The 26,698-nt window shown below is 47.9% G+C and overlaps 1 protein-coding gene across 2 annotated transcripts in view; it reads left to right on the top strand.

The window, feature by feature from the left end:
* Positions 1-26,698, top strand: part of UBR2 (ubiquitin protein ligase E3 component n-recognin 2) — a 1,610,484-nt gene that overhangs the window by 1,323,608 nt on the left and 260,178 nt on the right. For both annotated transcript variants that reach the window (XM_078649714.1, XM_078649715.1), the window contains exon 42: positions 22,073-22,187. In XM_078649714.1, the coding sequence (XP_078505840.1) occupies positions 22,073-22,187 (115 nt within the window). The remainder of the gene's footprint in view (positions 1-22,072; positions 22,188-26,698) is intronic.

The raw sequence follows: 26,698 nt of genomic DNA, 5'->3' as shown, positions 1-26,698 counted from the left end.
TAATAGCTGTTCCCCCTCCCTTCGGCCCCTTTCTATCACATTTTAGTAATTTAAAGCCCACAGGAATAAGGCCCTTTGGATACCTTCTTGGGCACTTAGGAGAAACCATGTTTTGGGACTACCCGTTAATAGACCAGTTCCTCAGTCTGCCACCGATAACCAGGCGACCCTACACCTCCACCACCCCACTTGATCATGAGTCTAAGAGAATAGAGACATTTGGCAAATAAATCTTTTCCTCCATGAGCTTTGTTCTGCGATCTGTAAGGCAGATTTCTTCAAGGCTGCTATTCCCGTGCTCTACGGGACACGGTGGCCCAAGTTTGATCAACAGTTTTAGATGACTTTAGGGCGTCCCTTGACCCAAGCTATCAAGGATGGTTAGGACACAGCAAAAGTTGTAAGTTGATCTGGCTTGGACATGATTAACTGTTTAGGTCAGGTAATGGTATGGGTGTAGTACTTTGGCATCATAACTGGATGAGTCTACAGGCTTCTCCGGGGATCTTCAGACACACTTATTGGACATAGCAAACACAAGGAGATGATGCACTGAGAGCTGAAACTTTTCAGACACTCACCCCCAGTCACAGATCTGGGTTGAATCCATCATCATTCTTTAGCTTATTGGACATGCAATTAGTATTTGGTGATAAAGGCGATTTATCCTTAGAATGGTTTAAGAAGAAGCAGACACAGCATGTTCCTTGGGTACGGGTGTTCCCACCAGACAATTCCACTAGCAATATTGCTCCCTTCATGGCTATGGTAGGGGGTTTCAGTTTCACCAACGTCAGACACCTCTACCAGGCCAGTCCAGCAGGACTTTAACACTTTTCTTCGCTGAAGTCATGGCTCACAAAGACCAGGCTCTGAGCATCAGGGCAATGCACAGCTCAGTGTCTATCCCCCCCCTTCCTTTGCAACTCTAGCCCCAAAACTTCTTTAGAGCACCCTTTCAAGCATATAGCATACCTTGTCAGAGGCAGGGTCTGATATTTCTTCCCAGGGGTCGCAATCTATCACCTCAGACCTGAGCTGCACCCTCACATTTCTTTACACCTCACTGCACATTCCACCACCACCTTGAGAGCTAGCCGAGGACCACCTGTATGTCTTGCTTTTAGCCAAAAGAGCCATAGAGAAGGTTCCGGCATCAAAAGTAGGAGCTGGGTGTTTCTCCTCCTACTTCCCTGTACCGAAGAACGACTGAAGCCATTGTGCTATTTCAGATCTCTTGCAATGTTGAACACTCCATCCATCATCCCCTTTGGTTTTGCTTTGTTCGCCCTAAGTTGGCAGGGTATGCCCAGATGTGGGTCCCCAGCTCACTTTGCCACTGGATTCAAGCTAGCCTGGCTGATGACGGCTGATTAGCCAGAAACCGGTCCCGGGATGCTTGTTTCCGGTCCAGGGAAGACATGGCTTGGCAGTTTGGGCTGGACTGTTCCCATGAGGCACAGGGTCAGACTGATTTGCAAATGACCATGTCTGAACTGGGGTGGCGGAGTGAGCTAAAGAATGATGATGGATATAACCCAGATCAGTTGACTGGGGGTGAGTGCTTACAATGTTCAACACTCCGTCTATCATCCCCTTTGGTTTTGCGTTAAACAAGACCATATCATTTTATGAAAAATGTATGTAGCTCTCTGTCTACAGGCTGGGTTCTCTGTGAGTGGCAGCAGTCTGCTCTTTCGTAAGGAGCATATCGGCAAGCAAAGTAGTTTTTTCCAGTGCCAAGAACCACTGTGGCATGGCAATGTGTGGTTTTGAGACCCAAAATATTTTTGCTTTTGCCTTTGTTTATTATAATGATGGGACTGACGGCTCACATAACAAAGTTTTGCAAAAACCATGTCAAAACAATACTCGCATTAACAAACCCAAAATTCTGGCCACCAATGTCATACCCATCGGCTCTACCAATGCTTGTTTTTTTCATGTTTCCTAAGCTTTTGTTGAAACTGGTTACACCGATTTTCCATTATGAGTATTGGAAATACTAGCATGCATCAACACATTTTACTAATGATGACACAAATATTACACTGGAGACAATGCGCTTTCATGATCCATAATGTAGTACTGTAATTTGACATCCAAGGGGTTTGTACTGTCAGGGGTTGGGCCTACTTGTCCCAAGGACAAAAACTTGTTGTCCTGGAGCCTAAACAATATGTCCTGGGCGTTGGGTTATAGGAATTCCACACCCCTGAAACGCTGAGTAATAGCTGGCAAATATATTGTTAATCCTCTCTTGGGAGTACTCTCTATTGCCCCTCATCTTCTAGGTCGAGAATCGCCTATTCACATTTAGACTGGTTAGCGAGCCAGGCCAACAAAGACCCAGATTTCTCCCTTTCGCATGCATCTTGTCCATATAATGCTTATAGTCAAAGCACCTAAGGTGCTCTCCCTAGGTCGCCAACTCCTCTTTCGCCTCCAAAAGTGTCAACTTTAATTCCTGTCGGTTCGGGCGCTGCAAACTTTTTTGTTGTTGTGCCTCCTTTTCACATTGAGAAGTGCCTCACCCCCCAAAGGTCTTTGGTCCACCTCAACCCTTGAAAGAATAGGAGATTCTCAATCAGTTGGACCCAAATAGAGTTTTGAGCTTTTACATGGATCACAACAAAGACCATCTGGAGGACGGTGAGCTCTTTGTGTGGTTCTCTGTGGCAAAGAAAGGCAAGGTGATACAGAAAAGGACTTCACTACGCACTGGTGAAGAAGCAGGCACCAGAAGTCTTGAGGGTCCATTCTGTCGAGGCCAAGGCTGCTACCACTGCTTTGGCCCATGTAATGTCCGTTTCGGACATCTGCCAGTGTGCAACGTGGGCATCACTTCACACGTTTAAAAAGCATTACTGCCATGAACTTTGATTCACCAAAATCCCTGGCTTAGCGAAAGTGACATCACATGTCATTTGAACCCCAATGACATCCCAGGAAGTGATGTCACATTACTTTTGACTTACTGTCACCCCCTCTCCTTAACGGTCTGTTTTTTCAGCTATGTCTTGTTTTTAATCTTCTGCCACCTGTTGCTGTCTCTTTCTCATCCTTCCCAACTCAAATGTGCCTTTCTCATTGATTTTATACTATCTCATATGTCTACCTCTCTAAGCTATCTTTATAACCTGTCTCTTTAATGCGCCTCTCTGTCACCTGTCACTCTTTGCCATCTTGTCTGTCTGTCTATATTACAGCTCTCATAATGTCATCTCGTCTCAATGGCCTTTCCCTCTCTCTGATAATACTTGCCAGTCTCTTGGTCAAATGTCTGTACCTATCACTCTAACCTGTCTAACTCTGTCAACCCTGTCTATATTTCTCTCCCACCTTTGTCTATTCAATTCCCCTCTTTCTCTCTCACCCACACACACCTTTCTTTCAGTCTCATACCTGTCTCCCTGTAGTATCCTCTTCAGGATCTTCCTTTCATTATTTCCCCCTGATTTCCTCTCCTAGTCTTTCCCCTCTACCCTCTGTCTAGCTCAGCAGCATTTCTTATTTCCTTCTGCCTTCACAAGCTAAAAGGCAAAACGAGTCGCAGAGACTCCTTTTGACTGGGGTCTGCTCCATTTGCATAAACATTCTGCAAGTTTGTTACTTTGCTTAGATCTGGCTACTGCTGAGAGTTTTTATTTGTTAGGCTTCACACATGTAGCTGAGAAGCACCGAAAGTAAAGAAGGCTAATTAGAGCCTTGTAGGACTACTGTTCTGTTTCTGACACTGCCCTTACACCTCTAAGGCCTGGGTTTGCAAGGACAGTGCCAGGGGCACAGGAGGTAAGCCAGGGGTCTCAACTGCGACCCTTGGCGACCACTAACTTATGTCCATGATTACTGCCCTGATAGCTAGGTATGGCGGGAAGGACATTTTGTCCGTTCAGTTCTGCAGGACTTTGAGGCATTCCACGGTCCCTCCATCTAGGAAGGTAGTGCTGTGGCATTTATTCATAAGGCGAGGAATCTTGTTGGAAGTACTGATCAGAAGAACAAGTTACTTCCCTTCAGTAACACTCTTTCTGGTGAATCCTCTATCTAACTGCAGATTCCTCACCAGCCCTCCCCCTTCGAGGGGCAGCTCCTCTGCAATGGCGGGGGAAGCGTCGCCCCACTGGCTCACAGCCAGCAACTGAAAAAATAAAATGATAATTTATAATTGTTTTATTTTTCAGCTGCTGGCTGAGCCAAGCATGTGAAGGGAGGGGCGGGCCCGACCATGGGAGGGAGGAGGAGTGCAGCGCACTTACAAGCGCGCATGTCAGTTTGGCCGGCCATCTTAAGCCAGCCAAACAGCCATGCGCAGTTAGGTTTCTCCAACCCCGCTGTATTCCATAGCTGGGTGCCTGAGCCGTGGAATGGACTATTTCTCCATCTATTAAAAAGTCCCAATTTAGCCATCTTCACACTGTCATAACTGATTAGTTAAGGTCTATGCTTCCGACAACATGGACAAGATCCAGGAAGAAACTGCCATCTACATGCAGAGGTGGTGCTATATATGGCTCTGGGGTAGTTTCCGGTGCACGCCATCTATCAGCATACAAGGAAATTGCTGAGAGAATTTTCCCCATTCAATCTGGCACCTTGAGGGTATTCACAAGGTGAGGAATCTGAAGTTAGAATATACTCCAGAAAGCTTGTTATTAAAGTGAATTGACTTAGGGCCATATGCATGAACACATTTTCCCATAGACACAGAATGGGCAAAACCCTTTGATGCATCTGGGCCTTATTCTTTTGTACCACTTTGGCCCCTTCCGCAGGTGGAGAACCTTCTCCCAACATAAGTATCAGCTATTTTACCCAAATAGGATACTGAGATAAGAATGGAACAAGCGGTAAAGAAAGAGAGAATGAGACAGAAAGAGGAAGAGTTTAATTATGTAGTGGGGCAAGGAAAGGAGTGTAATATTGGAAAATTAGATATTTAAATAATGAAGCAGAAAACAGATGGAGAGGGCATGAGGTAGAGGGAGAGGAAGGTATGTAGAGAGAAAAATAAGAATTTATATATGAGAGAGAGTAAGAATGTGATTGTGTAAGAAAAAAGGAAATGGGAAGGAAGAAAGATGAAGGCCAGAGAAATGGGAAGCAGTGTGTGGAGTGAGAGTTAGAATGGAGATGTGTAAGAGAGAAACAGACTACAGTGTCAGAAATGAAGGAAGAGGAGGACAAGGAGGGATGGACTTAGACAGACCAAAAGAAAGATTGTCAGGGAGAAATAGACTTTCTGCACAATACAAAATGGCGGGAGAAAAAATGTCAGTGGCCCAGTGCTCTTGAACATGCACCATTGGATGTAATTTTTTTTTTGATATTCAATTTTATTGGGTTTTAACAAGTGAATAATCCAATAAACACGACATTGTAACATCTGTACATAGCATCGCTTACATGATCTAGAATACTCTAAATGACCCACTCTTGTTGTGTTTCCATTTGTTCAACCATCAGAATCCCCATATGAGGAATCAGGCCACTATCCGTCCCCTCTCCCATCAATCCGGCAGGCCCAGCCATTTACCCCATACTGTCTTGTACTTGGTTGGACACCCCCGTGCCTCATACACCGGCTGTTCCTGCGCAGCGCAATAGTCTAGTCCTTTTCGCCACTCGGCGATTGAGGGTGGTGTGGGGTTTTTTCACCTTGCGACTGTGTTCCTTTTTGCCACCATTAAGGCAGTGCCAAGGAAAGCCTTATCTGCTCCAGTACCGCATCATTCCTTCCATAATCCCCATTAGCAGTATTCTGGGAGCCAGCGGGACATCCCATCCCAGGACCTCACTCAACTCCCCAATGACCCCTTCCCAGTACGTTTGTATGACCTCACATGACCATGTCATATGATAGAAGTCTACAGGCGTGCCTGCCCAACCTGGACACCCAGGGTTTTGCAGGTACCCCGCCCGGTGGAGTCTAGTCGGTGTAAGATATGCACAATGGAGGTAATAAAGCTGGATCAGTCTAGCTGAAATGGTAATCATTCGGGGGTCTTGCCAGACTGTCTTTTAGTGGGCCCAACCATCCCTTCCACCAGAACTGCAACTGATCTAATGTATTCTAAGAATTGTTAACCAGGAACCGATATATCTGGGACACCCTCCACCCCTTCCCCAAAGCACCCAGGAGGATTTTGGCCTCCAAGGGGCTGACTATCGGGAGGAGCAGGGTGATTGCATTCCGGAGCTGTAGGTATTTATAAAACTGAGTGGTGTTAAGGGAGTACAAGCCCTGGTGGTCTTGTAAGGTACAAATCTGTCCTCCCGCCCAAACATCCCCTATCTGTGAGATGCTGATAAGGTCCCACTTTTGGAACCCCTCTATCCCCATCTTCCCCATCCATGTACCCCGCCAAAGTGGAGTTTGGAGCGTGAGTTTGGTATCCCACCTGATATAACGCAACACTGATCGCCAAGCTAGGAGGACTGTCCTCTTCACAGGTGGAATATTTTGAGGTATTGGCGATCCGTAAAATATTGCCTGGATCCTTGGGAACCCTAGGCTGTCTAACTCTTGCTGGTGGGTCGGGTCTGACCACCCCCTGAGAACAAGTCATTGATTACCAGAGAGACGCGTTGCAAGGTAATAAAGGAAGTGGTTGGTCATTCCCATTCCTCCATAATATGGAGCTCTGACAGTGGGCCAGCGCTACTCTCAGTCTAGAATTGCCCCAGAGGAACAATGTTATTAGTTTATTTAGGGAACCAAACCATCGACGTGGGAGGTGAAGTGGGAGATTTTGCAGTACATACAGAAAGCGCAGTAATATCATAATTTTGTACAGGGCAGTTTCCCCAGCGGGTCGGGGGAGAGTTTATCTTTTCCGCATATCATCTTTGGACTTCTTTATTAGTGGAGTCAGGTTGATGGACCAAGTTAAGTCCGGAAGCAACGCCACCCAGACTCCCATATATAGGAAACTGAGACGGCATACAGGAATGCTCGATTGCCAGTCTATACATTCCCTTGAGGAGTGCAGAGGGACCAAGCCCGATTTGTTCAGATTAATTCTCAACCTCGACACTTCCCCAAAGCGTTCTAAGTTCTGAAGGCACCGGGGTCTGTATGAGCGGGATCTGTCATGAACAAGAGGAATGCTCGATTGCCAGTCTATACATTCCCTTGAGGAGTGCAGAGGGACCAAGCCCTATTTGTTCAGATTAATTCTCAACCTCGACACTTCCCCAAAGCGTTCTAAGTTCTGAAGGCACCGGGGTCTGTATGAGCGGGATCTGTCATGAACAAGAGGACATCGTCCGCGTAAAGGGCTCTATGCTCTTCATGAGAAGTACTCCAGCAGCATCCCTGGACTTGGGCGTCACTCCTAATATGTCGAGCTAATGTCTGTATTGCTAGCTCGAAAAGCTATGCCGAATCAAAAGCCTTGTACGAGAACCCCACTGATCAATACTCGGGCCGTTGGACTAGAGTACAATACTGTATCAGCCCCCTGAAGTATGAGCTGAAACCCGTCTGGAGGAGCACCTCCTCCATGTAACTCCAGTCCACCATATCAAAGGCCTTTTTGAAATCTTTAAGAAGCAAGGCCAGATAGGGTAACCGAAGATGTCGATGTGCAGTGCCACAAGCAGGCGCCTGAGGCAGTGCCTTGTTTCGCTGCGGGGCATGAATTCACATTTATCTGGGAGTATTAAGGTGGTCAGGATCTGTTTGAAGCGCGTAGCAAGGATTGTAGCATACATTTTCACTTCTGTATTAATAAGCGAGATCGGGCGATAGTCCACTCAGGAAGTGGAGGGCGGGTGCATTTTAGGTATGACCACGATTGTGGCAAAATCGATGTCTCATGTGAAATCTCCTCCTTTTACTGCTTCCCCATAGTATTCTCCCAGATAGCCATCGGGGCCAGGAGTTTTACCCGCTGCTATCGCCGATATGTCCTGATCAATTTCTTCTTGTGAGATGGGATGATACAGCATCTGGACAAAGGTCTCTGACAACCGCAGGAGCGGAACATCTCACAGGAAATCGGAGCTTCTCCCGGTCTGGGTCTCGGAATAGAGATTTGTAAAATATGTTGCAAATGTCTGGGCTATGACCTCTGGCTTCCTCTGAACGCATCCCTCTGCATCTATGAATTCGGGAATTATTGGGTTGCATAAGGTGCGGGATGCTAATCAGTATTGAAGATTACCATTTCTATACATAGACATGGGCCATGGAGGGTTGCCACATCTGCTTTGCCAATTCTAGGGAGATATGGCGAATCTCTTTGCGTGTGAGCTCGAGCTGGTGAGATTTGGTGTCACCATCTGGGGCATCCGTAGGACACTCCAACCAGAGATCGCGGGATTCCAGGCACAAGAGATGTTCCTCCCGGGCACGATATATCGCTTTAATGTATCCCTTGGTGGAGCCTCGGATAGTGGCCTTTCCAGCCTCCCATAGCATGCTTAGTGATCCTACAGTCCCTTCATTACGTAGAAAATAGAGCTTAATTTCTTCTCTCAGGGCCTTTTTGCAAGCCTAGTTTTGAAGAAACCAGGCATTGCGCCGCCAGATTGGGCAAAGCACACTGCTGGGGCTCCCCAGGCAAAGGAGTAGGGGCGAGTGGTTGTAGATTCCCCAGGCTAGTGTTTGGATATTTGCCATCACACGTGGGTGTGGTGTGCCGCTGATGTGTGGGTGTAGCGGCGAAGCCGAGGGTTCAAAGTCCTCCAGACACCACAGCGCCCAAGCTGCCAGGCCCAGTCTGAGTCACCTAACCTGGAGCGTCCACTGCTGGAGGGGACACCGGCATTGAAGTCTCCACCAATCACTGTTACTCATTGAGGGAGAGACGAAAGCAGGGCTATAAGCTCTCGAAGGGATATCTCAAGGTGTGTCAGCAGCATATAGGTCGCAATAAGATTCAGAGTGTGTCCTCCCATCGTCCCTGTAAGTGCTAGATAGTGTCCCTAAGGGTCTTGTACAGCTCGAGTGACTGTGAAGGGAAGGGAACGTCAGAAAAGAATGGCCACTACCCTGGAACCTCGGGTGAAGCTTGCATTGTAAACCCGGTCATATCCCTACTGAGCTAAGAATGAGCATTGATTACCTAGTAGTTGCGTTTCCTGTAACATGAGGAAGCCTTAGGCGGTGTGCTCTGCGAACTTCACGACCGCTGCACGCTTCTCTTTATCTAGGAGCCCATTAAAGTTCCAAGATAGGACACGCAAGGACTCCAGGTCATTACAACGTGGTGCCATCGGGGGTATTTTTGAAGGGGTAGGGGCCGCTGGATGTAAAAGCCTGTGGTTTTGTGTATACAAGAACTGTAGGCAGAGAATAGTGGCTCCTCTCTATTCCCTAGCCGATGAGTGACTAGCATGAGTATATTGTGTCTAGTGTGAAAAAGAACTTAACAAAGAACAAAAACACGCAGACATTACCCCAACTAATCTCCCCATACTTTTTTCCCTGAAACGTCTGTCACCCCAACAAGAACAGTTCAAACAGGTGTAACTATCATAGTTTCAAACAGGTGTAACTATCAAAGTGGTGAACCCCTCCAAGTTGTAGGATTCAGAGAGTCTTGAGTGTAGAAAATCTGTGAACCTAGAGGCAGTCATAGGGCCTTGAACCAATATTTGGATGCCTCACATTATATTTGACTCCTGGAGAGATCTGTGTCTTTTAAGTGCTCACTCCTTTGTTGTGTTCTTCCTCCTGAGAGTAATCTATCATTGCAGGACAGTCTCAAATCTTGATAGCCACAAACACAGGCCATGCGAGTGACTAAAGATTCACACCAAGATGTCAGCCTCTGATGTTTATCTTAAGATTACCAAATGGCCCCAGCCCTACTCTTTACGATGCTTGTTTCCGCCCCATCTCCCTTCTCAGATGTGCCCAAACCCCCTTCTACCAGTGACTTCTTTTCAGAATCAAGGAGCCCTTTTGATGTGCACCTTCCTCGAATGTTATTTAAACCCACTCTCAGAAATGTAGCAATCCACAAATCTGTCAGGGGGAAACCTCTACCTCTCCCTGCTCCTCCAGAAAACCCTGGTCCTCCCAAAATGAGACCCTGTGTCTTCCATGTGTTGTGTCCATTGAAAACAGACAGACACACACATTCACACACCACTGTGTGCATGAACACACACATGCGCAGCCTCCAATGTACCATATCCTCACACAGGAATACATACATCCCAACACATTCACGCAATACCACATGCAGACTTCCACATGAGGTACCAGCGCGCAGGCCCACATATAGCTTTGCGCAAACACATAACCATGTGCGCTATTTCCTGATGCACGGTTCTTTCTCAGAGGCATCCATGTATCCCAACGTGCACACAACCAGCCGCGTTATCTTCTGATGATACTTCCTCACAGGCACACCTGTCCAAGCGTGCAACCACGCGTGCTATCTTCTGATTTATTCTTCCTTTCTACTGACACACATACATTCTAGCACCTCACACAATCCAATGTATGCCAAGGGTGAGTTAACCACACAGCTGAAAAAACTTTACCAGAGTGGGTTAGGGGCGCCACTCCTATGACAGGTTAAAAAAGCCCTTCACTCTACTGGTCACTAAAAGCTAAAAAAACATGATATGCTACCACCACTGTGCTTGTACTACTTAACTCCCGGTGAAGGCAGTATCCTTCCACCACTTGAGGGTAGGGCTTTGGGTGCCCCTCCTGGTCTCAGCAGGCCGCAGTTGATGAGACAGGGCAGGTCAGAGTGCAAATGCATGATCCATGTTCGCTCATGACCAAAAATTGTTAACAAGGATCCAGATATCACTGCAGCTGGAGACTGCGCAGTGGTACACGTCTATCACCATGTGAGGTAAATTTCCGTCCCAACAGGCATACATTGCAGTTGATCAGTTATCAAATGTTTTCTACTGGCTCCATTTGTGTCAAGTCAAGTCAAACATTTATTTTATTCGGTTAAAAAGTTTAAAACCATCAAAGCATTACACAAACAATCATGTTGACAAATTACAACTGACACATCAAAAGAGTACATTCTGAAAATGAAGAGCACATGCATTTGGCGAACACAAAAACAAAACAGAATAACAAGTTTGTCACCCTTTAAAAAGAAAAAATGCTAAAAAAATCCATAATTCATCTAATATACATCACAGCAAATCGATTTCTTAAAAATACTAAAGGCAGCATTCTGAATGGGGTCAAAACAGGCGATTTAGGGGAATGGTAATTTCTTTCTACATCTCAGCGCCCCGATGATGTAACTCGAGACCCCAAAACAAACCACAGTGGTACCCAACATTTGTAAATAGGCCAGGGCAGGCCTGACCTGCTTTAAGTTATAGCCCCTTAACAGTGGTAAAATAAAAAATTTTACGAGGCAAAAGATAAAATTTACAGAAAAAGATCATGTGGATCACATTTTGCTCAGAGTTATTGTCACATGGACACAGCCCCAACGTCCCACTTTTAGCAAACCCTCTGGGGAAAGATAGCAGCCATGGTAACATAATGTTCGAGGCATGTGGGCTGCTAAATTCATATCTTAGCATTAGATCGCCGCCTAGTGTTGGGTCCGGATGATCGCACATTGTTGTCCTGGAAGAGTCTTCGAAGTATCCTGAGATAGGTGGCTCCTCCCCTGGACTACAGTGCGCATGGGCATCGGCTCCATCCCCAGATTGTTTTTTTCCGCCATTGGGTTCGGATGCGGTCTCGACGTCTCTCTGTCGGAACCGAGAAAAACTAACTTTAAACGGCCAAAAGGCTTTGTATTCTTTGCGTCGGTATTGTTTGCGTGCGGTCTCGAGTTCTTCCGTCTCTTGGAGTCAGAATCGGCGGAGTGCTTACACTCTTCGGACATCGGGGCCTTCTCATCGCGACACGACTGCAACTTTACAGCATGGAGCGGAGTCCGTTTCAGCTCTGTCCGCTCTGTGGGTCCAAATACCCACATATAGACCTGCACCCGGTCTGTAACAAATGCCTTTCGCCAGACCATGACGACGGCAACTGCAGGGCCTGTGCAAAGTTCAGGTCCAAGAAAACACTCAAGATTCGGCGCGCGGTGCGCCTTGAAGCCAGACAAGCGGCCCCAGATCCAGAAAACATCTTCGGCGACCAAGAAGACGAGGACCAGAGCCATCATCTTCAAATCTCCCCGCCCGAGACGGAGGTCGAGGCCGATCCGGAACACGACGACGGAGTCGGGGGTCAAGGCCTTGAATACGTCGAAGAGGTAGGGGACGTCGAAGAGGTTTATGGGGCCGCGGAAGATAGCTCGGGGGACGAGCTATGCCCCGAAGGTTACGAAGATCGAGATCGGGTCACGGGATCGCCTGTCGGCCTTACCCTAGACCCCGTACCGCAAGCCACGGCCCCGCCTTCCGGCCCGGCCACGGACAAACTTGCTGGGCAGGCCTTATCGAAACCGAAACCTACGGTATCGACTACACCTAAAATGGCCGACCCAAAATCGAAACCGAAACTTAAGGATTCGAGCACACCTAAAATGGCGGCCGTACCGACGACAACGTCCAAGCCCGCTGCTTCATCGACTCCGTCGACCTCCGGGCCACAGAAGTCGAAGAAGTCTGTCGATTCAACGGTGTCAAAATCGACCACAGTGGAGGGATCCTCTAAGAAGGGTGGTCGGCACGAGTCGACCGCTGCGGTGCCGTCAGAGCCCGCAACAGCCAGCGAAACGGCTCCGGTTCCGACTGGGACTCCGTTAGTCGGACGCGTGGTGGAGACGGAGCCGAAAAAGTCACACGGATCGAAGGCTGGTACATCTGCGCATCGGTCCAAGGACTCTGGGTCGGCGGCTGCGGCATCATCGTCAAAGACTCAGAAGGGGCAACAGGACGTCGGATCCGAGGGCAAGGTCAAGTCCTCCTCGTCGACGCCAAAGGGCACTGTAAGTGACGCATCCCTCGTCGCCGCTTCACTACAGAGAATCAGGGAGAAAGCCTCGGCAACGTCGGCTCCGATACCCTCGCCACAGACGCCGATGGACACTCCGGTGAAGCCTGCGAATAAACTTCTCTTCCTTCTGCCGCCAAAGGAGGCGCCGAAGGCCTTTTCAACAAAATCGGCGCCAAAGAAGTCGGATTCTTCGACGGCAGGGGCATTTTCAAGTCTGGTGCTCGACTCAGAAGAGGACTCTGAGCGTGTTATCGACGCAAACACGGGCAAATTGACCCTTTACAAGAGGAGAATCACTTCACAGCCAGTGGACTCCTATGTCATCCCCCTAAAAAAGAAAAGGCTTCCTCAGGACGCTTCATGCCTCATGGAACCTAACCAGCCTCCTCCAAGAAGGAGCCCAACACCTTCCCCAGAACACTCTGAGGGTGAGGGGTATAATGAGGATGACCAATACACCTTCCCCATCAATGAACCAGATGCACAGCCGGATTCATATGATGACATTGGTGACCAAAGCACCCAGGATGTGGGGCAAGACCCACAGCCTGACCCACAGCCTTTCAGTGTTCGTGCCTCCCCAACAGAAGATTCTGCAGGTTTTCATGCACTCATTGAGAGGGCAGCTGCTAATCATGATGTGGACATGCATGCTGACCCAGTAGAAGAAGACTTTTTATTTGACACTTTTTCAGTCTCTGAAAGGACAGTAAAGACACTGCCTATGCTCAAAGGGGTCCTCAAACATGCTGCGGACATCTTTAAAGAACCTACCAGGGCGAGAGTGGTCAATCCACGTATCGAAAAAAAGTACAGACCAGCACCTGCAGACCCTGCATACATTCGGGGACAGTTGCCGCTTGACTCCCTGGTTGTCGCAAATGCCCGCAAAAGGGCCAACTCCCAAACAACGGGTGAAGCTCCTCCCCCGGATAAGGAGTCCAAAGTGCTAGAGGCAGGAGGCAAAAGAGTAGCTGCACAGGCTGCCAATTTTTGGTGTATTGCAAATACACAGGCACTCTTGGCGCGTTACGATAGGGCGCATTACGACACCCTAGAGCGGGTTTTAGAACACCTGCCTTCGCAGTTTCAAGAGGCTACCAAATTGCTGATAGAGGAGGGAAAACTAATCTCCAACGCTGCCATAAAGTGTGCACTTGATGCCGCGGACACGGCCGCTAGGGCCATTAACACTAGCGTCATGCTGAGACGACAGGCGTGGCTCCGCATATCGGGGTTTAAACCTGACATTCAAACAACCATTCTTAATCAGCCAGTCAATCCTGATAGACTGTTTGGTCCAGATGTTGACACCACCCTAGAAAAAATAAAAAAAGACACCGAAACTGCTAAGTCAATGGGGGCCTTACAATCACAACAGTTTCGTGGCAACAATTTTCGTCGCTCAGGTGCGCGTGGAGTCACCAGAGGACAGATGGGTCAACAATCTCAATTCTCTAGAGGTGGAGCACAATCCTCGTACCCCAAACAGAACAAGGGGGGTTACCGAGGAAACAGCACCAGAGGACGTGGCAGAGGAAACAACAACTCCCGCTCCTCTACCCCAAGCAAACAGTGACTCTCTGTCACTGCCCCCCGACCACTTAACACCTGTCGGGGGGAGGCTACAGCAGTTCCTGCCCGTCTGGAGAAACATCACCACAGACAGGTGGGTGCGACAACTTGTCCAGTACGGTTATTGTCTAGAGTTGAAATCCACTCCACCCAACATTCCACCAAGGCAAAGGCCTATGTCCGCAGAGCACTTGCACTTATTGCAGCAGGAAGTGGTGGTGATGCTGCAAAAAGGAGCAATCAAGCTCGTGCCAGTAGGGGAGGAAGGCACAGGGGTGTATTCCCTGTACTTCCTTATTCCAAAGAAGGACGGATCTCTCAGACCCATTCTGGATCTGCGTCCCCTCAACCTGTATATACTGTCAGAACACTTCCATATGCTTACACTACAACAGATTCTTCCCTTGTTAAACCAAGGGGACTTCTTAGCAACCTTAGACCTCAAGGATGCTTATTTCCACATTCCACTACACCCGTCCCACAGGAAATACCTCAGATTCACTATCCAAGGCAAACATTATCAGTTCAAGGTCCTACCCTTCGGAGTGACCACAGCCCCAAGAGTGTTTACCAAGTGTCTGGCGACAGTAGCGGCGCACCTCAGGAGGCAGAACATCCATGTCTACCCCTACCTAGACAACTGGCTCGTTCAAGCCAAGTCGGAACAACAGTGCGCCGCGGACATGTCGACTACCATTCACCTCCTTCACGATCTGGGCTTCTCGTTGAACTACCCAAAGTCGCATCTACAGCCGGCACATGTCCGGCAGTTTCTGGGTGCGACGATCAATACCCTGACGGCCATGGCTCACCCAAACCAGGTCAGGATAGACAGCATGCAGTCTCTGATCCGAAAGTTCAGACCACAACACTCACTCCCAGCGAGAGTGTTCATGCAGTTGATAGGCATGATGGCCTCCTGCATCTTCATAGTCCCTCACGCACGGTTACATATGCGCCCTCTCCAGGAGTGCTTAGCAAATCAGTGGACTCAGGCTCAAGGACAATTAACAGACCTAGTGTTGGTTACTAGTCGGGCATACGACTCTCTGCATTGGTGGACTCCACACAACCTTTGCAAGGGCCGACTGTTCCAGGAGCCAGTGCTACAGATTATCCTGACGACGGACGCATCTCTCCAGGGATGGGGAGCTCATCTGCTCACTTACACCGTGCAAGGACTATGGACGACGCAGCAACAGAAGATGCACATCAACTATCTGGAACTGATGGCAATCTTCATGGCGCTCAAGTCCTTCATTGTACATCTGTGCAACAAGGTGGTGTTAGTCCGGACGGACAACATGACCGCGATGTACTACATTCAAAAACAGGGGGGCACCCACTCGCCACAGCTGTCTCATCTGGCTCAGGGCATGTGGCGGTGGGCCATTCAGAGGAACATCTTCCTCATGGCAGAACACCTCCCGGGCAAGGACAATCAGATGGCGGATCTGCTCAGCAGATACAGCCATCAAATGCACGAGTGGGAGTTACATCTGTCAGTACTCCTCCCGTACTTCCAGCGGTGGGGTCATCCGGAGATAGACCTGTTTGCAACAAAAGAAAACGCAAAATGCCAACACTTTGCCGCCAGGTTCCCTCACCCACAGTCGCAGGGGAATGCGATATGGATGAACTGGTCAGGCAAATTTGCGTACGCTTTTCCGCCAGCCCCTCTGATACCGCTGGTGGCAAGAAAGCTAAGGCAGCACGCGATGACTCTCATCCTGGTTGCTCCAACGTGGGCGCGCCAAGCATGGTACACCACGTTCCTCGAACTCTCAGTGGTGCCGCATCAAAGACTGCGCCTCACGCCCAGACTCTTGACGCAGAACCGTGGAGAAATTCAGCATCCAGATCCGCAACAGCTCAACCTGGCGATCTGGCTCCTGAAGTCCTAGAGTTTGGATACCTTAACCTACCTCCAGAATGCATGAACATCATCAAGGAGGCACGGAAGCCAACTACCAGAGCATGCTATGCCGCAAAATGGAAGCGTTTTGTCATTTACTGTACAGCCAATGACATCAACCCGCTAGATGCATCTATCCCTAACATCATTTGCTATCTGCTACATCTCTACAAGTGCAATCTAGCGTTCACTTCTATTCGGATACATCTGTCCGCCATCGCAGCCTATCTTCAAAATAGGCAGCATCTCTCTGTTTTCAGGGTGCCTGCTATTAAAGCTTTCCTTGAAGGCCTGAAACGAGTCATTCCCCCAAGAACACCGCCAGCTCCGGTGTGGAACCTCAATGTGGTCCTCACCAGACTGATGGGACCACCATTTGAGCCACTACACTCGTGTGAACTCCAGTTCCTAACGTGGAAAGTGGCTTTCCTAATTGCTATTACGTCACTGAGGCGTGTTAGTGAGCTACAAGCGCTCACAATCCAAGAGCCATTCATTCATATTCATCCAAATAGGGTAGTGCTACGTACTAACCCCAAATTCCTTCCAAAGGTGGTGTCACAGTTTCATCTCAACCAAACTATTGACTTGCCGGCATTCTTCCAAAACCCACAAACGGTAGCGGAAAGAATGCTCCATACGTTAGACGTACGGAGGGCGTTAATGTACTACATAGACAGAACACAACACTTTAGGAAGACAAAACAACTTTTTGTTTCCTTCTCACCACAACACAAAGGCAACCCTATTTCCAAAGCAGGAATAGCCAGGTGGATTGTTAAGTGCATCCAAATCTGTTATCACAAGGCCAAGCGCACGTTAACGATACCCCCCAAGGGCGCACTCCACACGCAAATTGGGGGCATCCATGGCTTTCCTAGGGAACATTCCTTTAGAGGACATTTGCAGAGCAGCCACGTGGGTTACACCACATACCTTTACAAAACACTACTGTGTTGATGTGCATTCCAAGCAGCAAGCTGCTGTGGGACAGGCTGTTCTCAAGACACTTTTTCAGGTTTCTGCAGCTGGCACGGGCAACCGCCGCTAATGGAGGGACTGCTATGTATTCTATGCTAAGATATGAATTTAGCAGCCCACATGCCTCGAACTGAATATGCTACTTACCAGTATGCATCTGTTCTTGGCATGTAGGGCTGCTAACATTCATATCGCCCACCCTCCTCCCCGGTGCCTGTCACAGCTGCAGATCTACTATTGTATTCAATCATTAGCATGGACATCCTTTACACTTTTCACTCCATCTTCTGCCACAATGGCGAAAAACAATCTGGGGATGGAGCCGATGCCCATGCGCACTGTAGTCCAGGGGAGGAGCCACCTATCTCAGGATACTTCGAAGACTCTTCCAGGACAACAATGTGCGATCATCCGGACCCAACACTAGGCGGCGATCTAATGCTAAGATATGAATGTTAGCAGCCCTACATGCCAAGAACAGATGCATACTGGTAAGTAGCATATTCAATGCTTAAACCTTAACAAAACAAACAGATGAAATGACTTGCTTATGTAGGTTAAGTACGGCTGCATCCCTCTCCCTATACTTAGCATGACAAAATTTCTAACCGAGGGTTTTGCCAATTGATCTTCTTCCCTATGTAACATTTCCCTATTTAAAAATTGAATTTTAGTCGCCCTGATAGCGGATTTGCTTAAGGCAGTAGGATTTGTAAACAAATCAGGACAACCCAATGAATCCAGTTGTGTTTTAATATAACGGATCCAAGGTATCATCATGGCCTTATCTAGGGACAAACAATCTTGGATAATTAACTGGTTTAGATTCGGAGCTTGTTGTGCCCAAATTCTTAACCACCCTAGAATCGGTGCCACCGCAATCCGATTTGAAATGTAACCAGCCCCCAAGTCTTCATGTATGTTAAAGGTGGCTGCCGATTGCGGGAGCGACAAGACTTTTCTAAAGAAAACATTTTCCACAGTTTGGATCTCACTCACTTCGGTGTAGCCCCAAACCTCGCTCCCATACGAAACCATAGGCACACATTTGGCGTTGTAAATTTTCATGAGTGCCGGTAGTGGTTTGCAACCTAGCCTTTTCGTGAAGCCCAACAGGGCCCCTGTGGCCTTCGCTAGTGTGTTTTTCTTCAGAGCTTGTTGCATCACCCATGACCTTCTGTCATCAAATACAATGCCTAGGTATGGGAAGGTGGGAACTTTGGTGAGTGCCTGACCTTTACAGAAGAAAACTGCCTTTTTAGCTTGTCCGCTGCCTAATGACATGGCATGTGACTTTTTAAAATTAGTTTTCAGGTCCAGCGAGTCCATAAAATTAATAAAACAATCTAAAAGTAATTGTAGCCCTCTTGCTGTCCTGGCCACTAACACAGTATCATCAGCGTAAAGTAGAGCGGGGATCTTTTTGTGACCCACTCTCGGGATATCCTTACATGCTGAAATTAAGGCATCGCCCAACTTATTAATGTAAAGTGTGAATAATAGGGGCGCCAAGATGCATCCTTGTCTTACCCCTCGCTTCACTGGCCAGGCATCCGTCAGGCTCCCATTTGTGGTATATAGCTTTTGTGTATCATGATAGATCTAACAATGTATCAAACAAGGCGCAAACAATAATGCCCCTTGTGAATACAGCTGGAATCAACTGGTATTTTCTCAATTCGGGGCCACCTAAATCTTTAAATAATGTACTTTGTTTGACTTTTTGATTTTGCAAGCAGGACACCTGGTTCAAATTACTCATTGGGTTATGAAGGTGTGTGTTCTTTTTTTTTTTTTTAAACCTTTATTGTGCAGAAATTGCTCACACATACGGGCCTACAACCCATCGGGCCAGCCACCACAATTATAGAAGCACAATGGTCAGGACAGAAGCTCCAGCAGGGTACCACAGTAATCCAAACGGGAATCAAAGGCGAAAAGCCACAGAGCAACCACCACGAGCAGGATGAGAGAAGGTTGATTTTATAATAGAAGAAAGGGTATAGCAGAATGATGGCAATCATTAAGGTCCAGAGGGCCGTGGCGGGCCGCGAGCAAGCAGTAATACAGAACACAGGAAAATTCAAAAAGAACAGTCACATTTTAACAAAGGCAGAACGTGAGTCCCACATTAGTAAGCAATTGCAACCGCTGCCCGGCGCCCACCCACCACTACGAGAACACACAATGATACAGAGAACGGAAAATAGGCTTACAAAACAAGAGCCCTCCGCTACAACAACCCAGGGGAGGGGAAAAAAAAAAAGAAAAGGGGGAAGGGAAAAAGGAAAGGGACATCGGGAAAAAGGGGGGAAGAAAGAACGCGGCATCACAGCATGCGCCCCATGGCAACAAAGCACTCAAAAATAGACCGGCACAGGGAACCAGTGGTAACAGGAGTAATAGATGCGTAGTAAACCGTGACGGAAGGGAGACCAGAAGGCCCATGCTAGCAAAAAACACCCCAGGGGGCCCACATGCAGACACCGCGTCCCGAAAAAAGGGATACATAAGAGCCATAGAACCAAAAAAGGAAAAGAGGGGAAAAAAACAAAATGACAGACCCCCCCCCACCCCGCACACCCCACCCTGCACCCCTGCAGAAGGCTATGGCCTACCCCCCAGCAGCGTGCCTGTCGCCCTAACTAGAAACCCGAAATATAGAAGAGTTAAAAGTAAAGAAAGAACCACAAAGACAAAAAGAAGAAGGGGAAATAGGGAGACAACGACGGGAGAGGAGCCACATAATCAAAACCATCAGCTCCCACCCCCCGTCCGAACACACTCAGTGCCCACGGGAAGATAGTAATTACGAGGATAAGCTCCAGGAACATGAAGGAGAATCGAACATAGTCATACAGTCACAAAGGGATCATCCGACCATACCGCAAAATAATAGTCCACCGAGGCAAGTTCATCTCAACCCTGTCCTCGTCTATCCAAAGCCGTAGGTATCCAACGCACCAGGAACCAGATCATGAGGAACCAGAGGCGAATAGCAGGGAGTCCAATCGTCAATCCACACAAGTCATATCGATTTCGACCCAGATGAACAGGAAAAGACGGTAACCACCGCAGGTAATGCAGGCACAGTTTCGCCGTCAATAGGAGGAAAGCCGTTTCGGCGGAGCAACCACAGGATCTTCGTTCGGCCATTCGAGGCAAAAAAGGAATGGGAGATCCAACGAGACCGGTCCGGACGGGACCCGGCCGGCGGACCCCCAGCACAGGGGAAATCACATGATGATTGAGAGCAGCGGGTATCCGTATACCCAAACAAGCGGCAGCCGCCGGGTCCACGACCTCCAGGAAAGTCCCAGCAGCACACACCAGCGATGAAGCCGAACACATCGGGGGGGGCCCAGCAGGCCCGGCAAAATGATCATCATCCAGTCCAGCGATAGGTGCGGTCACGGAAGCACCCCAGGAGCGCAAGGCGGCGAGAATGTCGCCAAGCGTAGGCTCACCTTTACGGTATTCAGCAAACGAGCCATGCGGCGGACCAGCGTCGCCAGTCTCGGCCAGGCTGAGAGACAGGGAGCCGGCCGCCATCTTAAAAGCCCGGCGGGGCCGCGGCAATCTCCGACCCCCGTCCGGCCACAAGCGGGGTCACACAGGATACAGCCGACCACAAGCAGAGGCACCCCCAGGGCAGGAAGGCGGGCCACCAGGATAAGGAGGGTCGCCGGCTCCCCCACGCCACCGGCTCCGTTCTCCGAGTCCGGGCGGAGGGACTCAAGATGGCCGAACAGGAGAACAAAGGGGAGACGAGCCACATACACGGTCAACCCCCGTCCATGGAAGGCAGCGCCTCAACACCAGGCCGCAGGATCGCTGGTCCAGGCCCGGAGAGCCATCACCGGTCTAATTGCACATCGGTCTCTCCGACCGAGCCCACACCTCCACCAAGGGCCGGCTGCAGCGCTCCGCCCCGCCCGGGCGCCGCCGAGGAGTTTCAGGCCCGCCCGCTCCGGAGGCCCCGAAGCGAACAAGGGCGCAGCTCAGGATCCGCGGCACCTAGGAACAGACGGATCAGACGGTAAGTGCCAGCGAAATGTCTTAGTTCCATAGTCTACCAAAGAATACTTCCCGGGGCAGGATAAGACACAGGATAGACGTTCCAGGCAGGAAAGCGAACGGAGCCGAGCTAAAACGCGGCCATCACGGACGCGAGCTTGGCTCCTCCCCCAAGGTGTGTGTTCTTGATGCATTCACATAGGCTTTGATCTTCTACTCAGGGCAATCTGGAGGTCTTAGGGTTTTATTTCTAGTTCCTTTACATTGCTTAACTCAGTCGTAGTACCAAATACTTATCTCTGTAGCATGACTGATGGGTGAGAGATCAGGCTGATTAATGGAAGTTGCGGGTATCTGGGCTGTACACATGCACACAGAATAAGCATAATGTAGTCAAACATGCTTTTGCTTAGATGGTTCTCTAATATTTACCTGCACTTAACTTGACATTGCCATTTGTCTAATCGTTTACATACATACAACTAGTGAAAACGTTACTCATTGTTTGTTATTTAGTACTTTGTGTAAGAAATGTTTTTTTCAAATAGTCAATTTTCCTTAAAAATAAATGAACACCTGTGAAGTTAGGAATGGACTGTTTTGTGTAAACTAGGAATGTACTATTTATATATTAGCCTGATTTATAAGCTGATTTTTTAAACTAAGCAATAATATATTTGTTTCTGCAGTTGCAGCAAGCGGAGCAAACCAGTTTGAGTATTTATGTAGCTATCTTTCACTTCCGACAAACCTTGTATGCCTTTTTCAAGAAAACAGCACAATTATGACCAGCTTAATAAAAAGGTAACTATAAAAATCTCTTTCCTACAAAGTCAATTTATGAAATGTTTGTAAGGTTGCATCAACTAAAGAAGCCTATTTAAATCAAAAATTAGAGACGTGTGCACATGGGCTAGATAATTCCCTAATATCTGAGGTAAAACTTCTTAAACGTTTGACTTGCCATCTGCTAATAAACTATTCACTCACTAGGCATGGCCCTTAGGCGAGGCACCTCCATGAGAGGATGCAGGATTTTGTAACTGCTTGCAATGACAACTATTTTTCTTATGTTGGTAATGCTATGTTAATCTTAAATCCCTTTTTTACAGCCTTATTCATTTCTTACTAGTTTGGCAGAAAGCATTTAATTTGCATTCTCTATACTGGATGTTAGCTGTAGAAAGCTCTAATAATCATAGCATAGTTTGTAGAAGGAGGAGGTTGTTTTTACCTCATGGGTCGCATTTGTAGACCATAGTGGCCGTGTTCTTCATCTACTGACACCTAGGGTGAAGGTTTGTCTTTGATATCACTCAAAATCATAGATAAATCACATCAGACTTGTTGACAGCAACTCTTTTTTAGTGTTAAATACATAGATCCCAACACGATTATGAATAAGGCACTTTATTTTTTAAGGTGTAAATGGATAGTACAATGTTTGTAAATGAAGTAAGGGATGTGACTTCACATTTGGTGCATGCAGGTGCTCTGTGTTATCATCTGTATGAGCTCCCTATAGGACCAACAGGCAAGCAAGCAAAAGACATTCAATTTCTTCATTAAGCAAAGGAGTCGAGTTCTGTACGGTAGTTCTAGAACCCTTGCTCTGTACCATGAGAATCTTCCAGCAGTGAGGTCATGAAGCACTCAGAGTTTCATCATTATTGTGTGGATGCCACAGTGGCACTATGCAGATATTGCAAGTTTTCTGGGGGGTGATTATGCTTGATTGTATAACCATTTGTACTCCATTACTTGTCAATCTGTTCTAGCTAAGTCTGATTGTAAAGGTCCATGGAAAAAATTCCAATTGCCGCAGGTTAAGTCCCCTTTCCCTGTCTTGGTGCAAATGTCTTGGACTTCAAGTGGGATGTAACCATTCTCTCATTCTGAATGGAATGTTGCTGACTTGTTGTAATGAGCATGTCTTGCTTTGAGTCTTGAGTCAGGGAATCCAGTTTCAGTTTGCTCTGGTGACATGTTACAGGGGAGGGCAGCCTGCACCTGGAAATCATAAACTATCTCCTAACCTGGGTATTCTCTGTCACAGTCTTTGTATGTCACAGCATATTCAACTCCTGACTACTTCTGTGCTGCCTCTACCCCATCCTCCGTTCCCCCATGCCTATCACATTCCATTTTGAGCCTTGCTTCCTCTCAGTGCAAAATTCTACTGAGATATTGCTGAGCCGGCCAGCAAGAAGCTTTGTCATAGGCGGAAGTGAAAGAGTCCTGCCTTCTCATGTTCAGGTGCAGTCTCACTTCTTTCTGAAGCAAGAGACAAGCAAAGCTTAAAAAGCACAATCACCGAGGCATTGGTCCCAGTCAAGAACTTGCTCCAACAAAAGACCAGTATTTAAAACGGAACTTCGAAATACCACCCTCCTTGTACTCATTCCAGATCTTGAAAGCACAGTAGTTCATACTTGATTCTTAAGAACAATCCTATGCCACAGGACCTTTGGCATCTCAATTAGTTCCATAATTTTATTTTCTTTGAACTCTATCATTCAGATTGTCCCACAACCTGCCCCCTTCTCTGAGAAGGTATATGCTTTGGCAGACAAGTCTGGTGCTTCGGATCAGGAGCAGCTGCTACTTGAATTGAATTGGCCTCTTTCACTGCCTACATATCTAACCTACAGACTCGCCAACATGCTCATGTTCTCTTTTAGTTCATCCATTTTCCTCTTACCATATAGCAGTCTGTGTCTCTAGGGATGTTCCTGACAGAAGAGGGTCAACCCCTCATGCAATCCGCTCCTCTATCTTCTGGCATCTGACACGACTCCAGATTCCCCCTCTGAATTTACTTCCATTCACTCTAATGGGATCAAAGAAGATGATGAGACTCCTTTTGATCCATCTCCCAGATTTCCTTCCTACAATTGATCATTCTTGAGGGACATTTACATTGTATGTATGTAAGTATTTGATATTTCTTTTCAGCGAACTTAGCCTTTATGCTCGAACTCTGCACAGAGACGAGCATAAAGTCAACAAGGGATGGGAGCAATAGGTCGGTCGTGAATGGTTAATGCATTTGTGATGTAGTGTTCTTTAAATAGTTGTCTTCAACTCTTTCTGAAATTGGAGCTGCCTTGGAGCGGGACTGATGGATCCGGGGATGTTGTTCCAGATCCTGAGTGCATAGATGGAAATGGCCTGCTCTCTTGTTTTTTTTGTTTTTTTACACTTTTTAGTCTGCAGTCTGATGGTGTCCCATCTGCGGGTGTGCCCAGACCCACCAGAGATGATAAGCTTGTCTGCAAAATACGCAGGGTTGCTGGTCGTGATGACTTAGTAAATGATGCAGTTGATTTTGAAGATGGAGTGGGCCAGCAATCGTAGCCAGTTGAGTTCCTTTAGGATGGGGGTAATGTGATCATAATACATTTACATTGATACAGGCCATGGAAGATCAGCAAGACTTCTAGCTGCTGGAACCAGAACTAGAGACCATGGGCTACTAGACTCCCAGCTGGGTAAGGGGGGCCACCATTTGTGATGCCTAGACCAATTGCCCGAGCTTAGATCACCATCTTTCTGCCTGACTGTCAAGACTTGTGGACCCTGTGAGGAGGAGAACAGCTGGATGGAGCGAGGCTCAGAATGAATTCTGACAATTGGCTCCTGCTGAGCGAAGTGGGAGATGCCTATTCAGGTCAGGACTGTTGCAGCATTGCAGGCTGCCCAACTGATCTTGCCAAAGTCGACCAAAGGGCCACCCTGAAGTCTCCTTTCTGAGCACCAAAGTCAGAGACCCTGTGTGACCAGGAAAGGGGCCACCATGCAGTGCGATCAGTCACTGATGTAGACCTCCATGTCAGGGGGCCACTGTGAAGAAAAAGCCATTGCCTTTGCATGGGCTGAGGTCAGTGACCTCCACCCCATATGACATGGGGAGTGGGGCCACTGTCAGTCAGGCAATAGTGCTGGTTTTATAAGGCAGGAGTAACTGACATGGGCCCTCCAAGGACACGGAAAGACCACAAGAGGTTGAGGGCCCTCAGTGTCAGGAGACTAGAGCTCCCGAAGGAGCACCTTGGTCCTCCTGGGATTGCAGGCTGCCATCGGGGCAAGTCATACCGTTCAAAGCTGTCGGGCATGTTGGGGACTTGTACGAACTTCCTAAACACTGCGTGGATTGACTCTCAAGGCAACACATAGAATTAGTTGTGTGAGGACTAACGAGTGCTGCATTTGAGAGTTACCTCCATTATAGAATGGGGAATAACCAAGTCAACTAGGTGGGACAGAGGGATTCTGCACGAAACAGCAGTAGCATGCTGATCTTAAAAGGCTGTAGGTATTCATTAGTTTGTCGATTCTATGCTTTGTGTGATCATATTAAAGTACTCTTTTTTTTCCATAAAAGCAAGCATTTGGCTGCACAGTCATCTTGCTGTTACTGTGTGTACTTTGAGACTTGGGCCTGTGTATGCCTCACACCTACCTCCCCTTTCATGCGTGAAATTAGCATTCTCATGAGCTCTGTGAGAGGATGCGTTCCTCCCAACGCGGTATGCCTAGTTCTGATGGTACTTCTGAAAAGTGGGTCCTGCTAATTGTCCAACGGGGTTATGTTATCCTGTTTATTTCTACACCACTGCCCCTTCTTCCACAGTCAGTACAACTGAGGTAGGAGCATCTGTCCATCTTAAAGCAGGATGTACAGGCCCTTCTGGCCTAACGATCCATAGAGAAGGTGTTTGCATCATACCTGTGAACTGGCTGTTCATCCTTCTTCAGCACCAGAAAGTAGTGAGAGTGAGGCCTTCGTCCCATACTGGATCTTCGCTCTTCAATGCCTTTCTGCAGTGGTACTGGTTCAAGATGCTCACCCTGGCCCAGGTCTTGTTTGGAGACTAGATGATCGCATTTGACCTGCAGGTTACTAATTTTCATATCCCATCGTGCAGACCCACAGGCATCAGCGGTTTACAGTGGGACAGAAGCACCTTCATTTCACTCTGCTCCCCTTTAGCATCATAATTGGGTTTCCTTATCAACGTGCTGAAGTCACATGTGACTCCTTCTCAGGTGCTCGCTCCCCTTCATTGGAGCTATTAGGGACACAATGTAGTTCTGTACATTCCCTCAGAGCGAAGACTTTAGAACATTCACGCTAGGATCCTCTTGTTTCAGCCTACGTCCTGGCTCTCAGTGAAAATGACTCTGCGGCTGTTGGGCTCCTGTCCTCCTGCAGGCTGCTGGTAAAGAATGCCAAATGGCATATGCAGTTGGTGCTGAAGTCCCGATGGGGAATAGCATCAAGGGGATCTGCCCTCCTACTATGTCCTGATTTC

Source organism: Lissotriton helveticus, chromosome 6 (assembly GCF_964261635.1).
Source record: "Lissotriton helveticus chromosome 6, aLisHel1.1, whole genome shotgun sequence".
In the NCBI taxonomy this organism is placed as follows: domain Eukaryota; kingdom Metazoa; phylum Chordata; class Amphibia; order Caudata; family Salamandridae; genus Lissotriton; species Lissotriton helveticus.
Note: the sequence above shows the minus strand (reverse complement) of the source record. Positions and strands in the feature narration are given on the sequence as shown.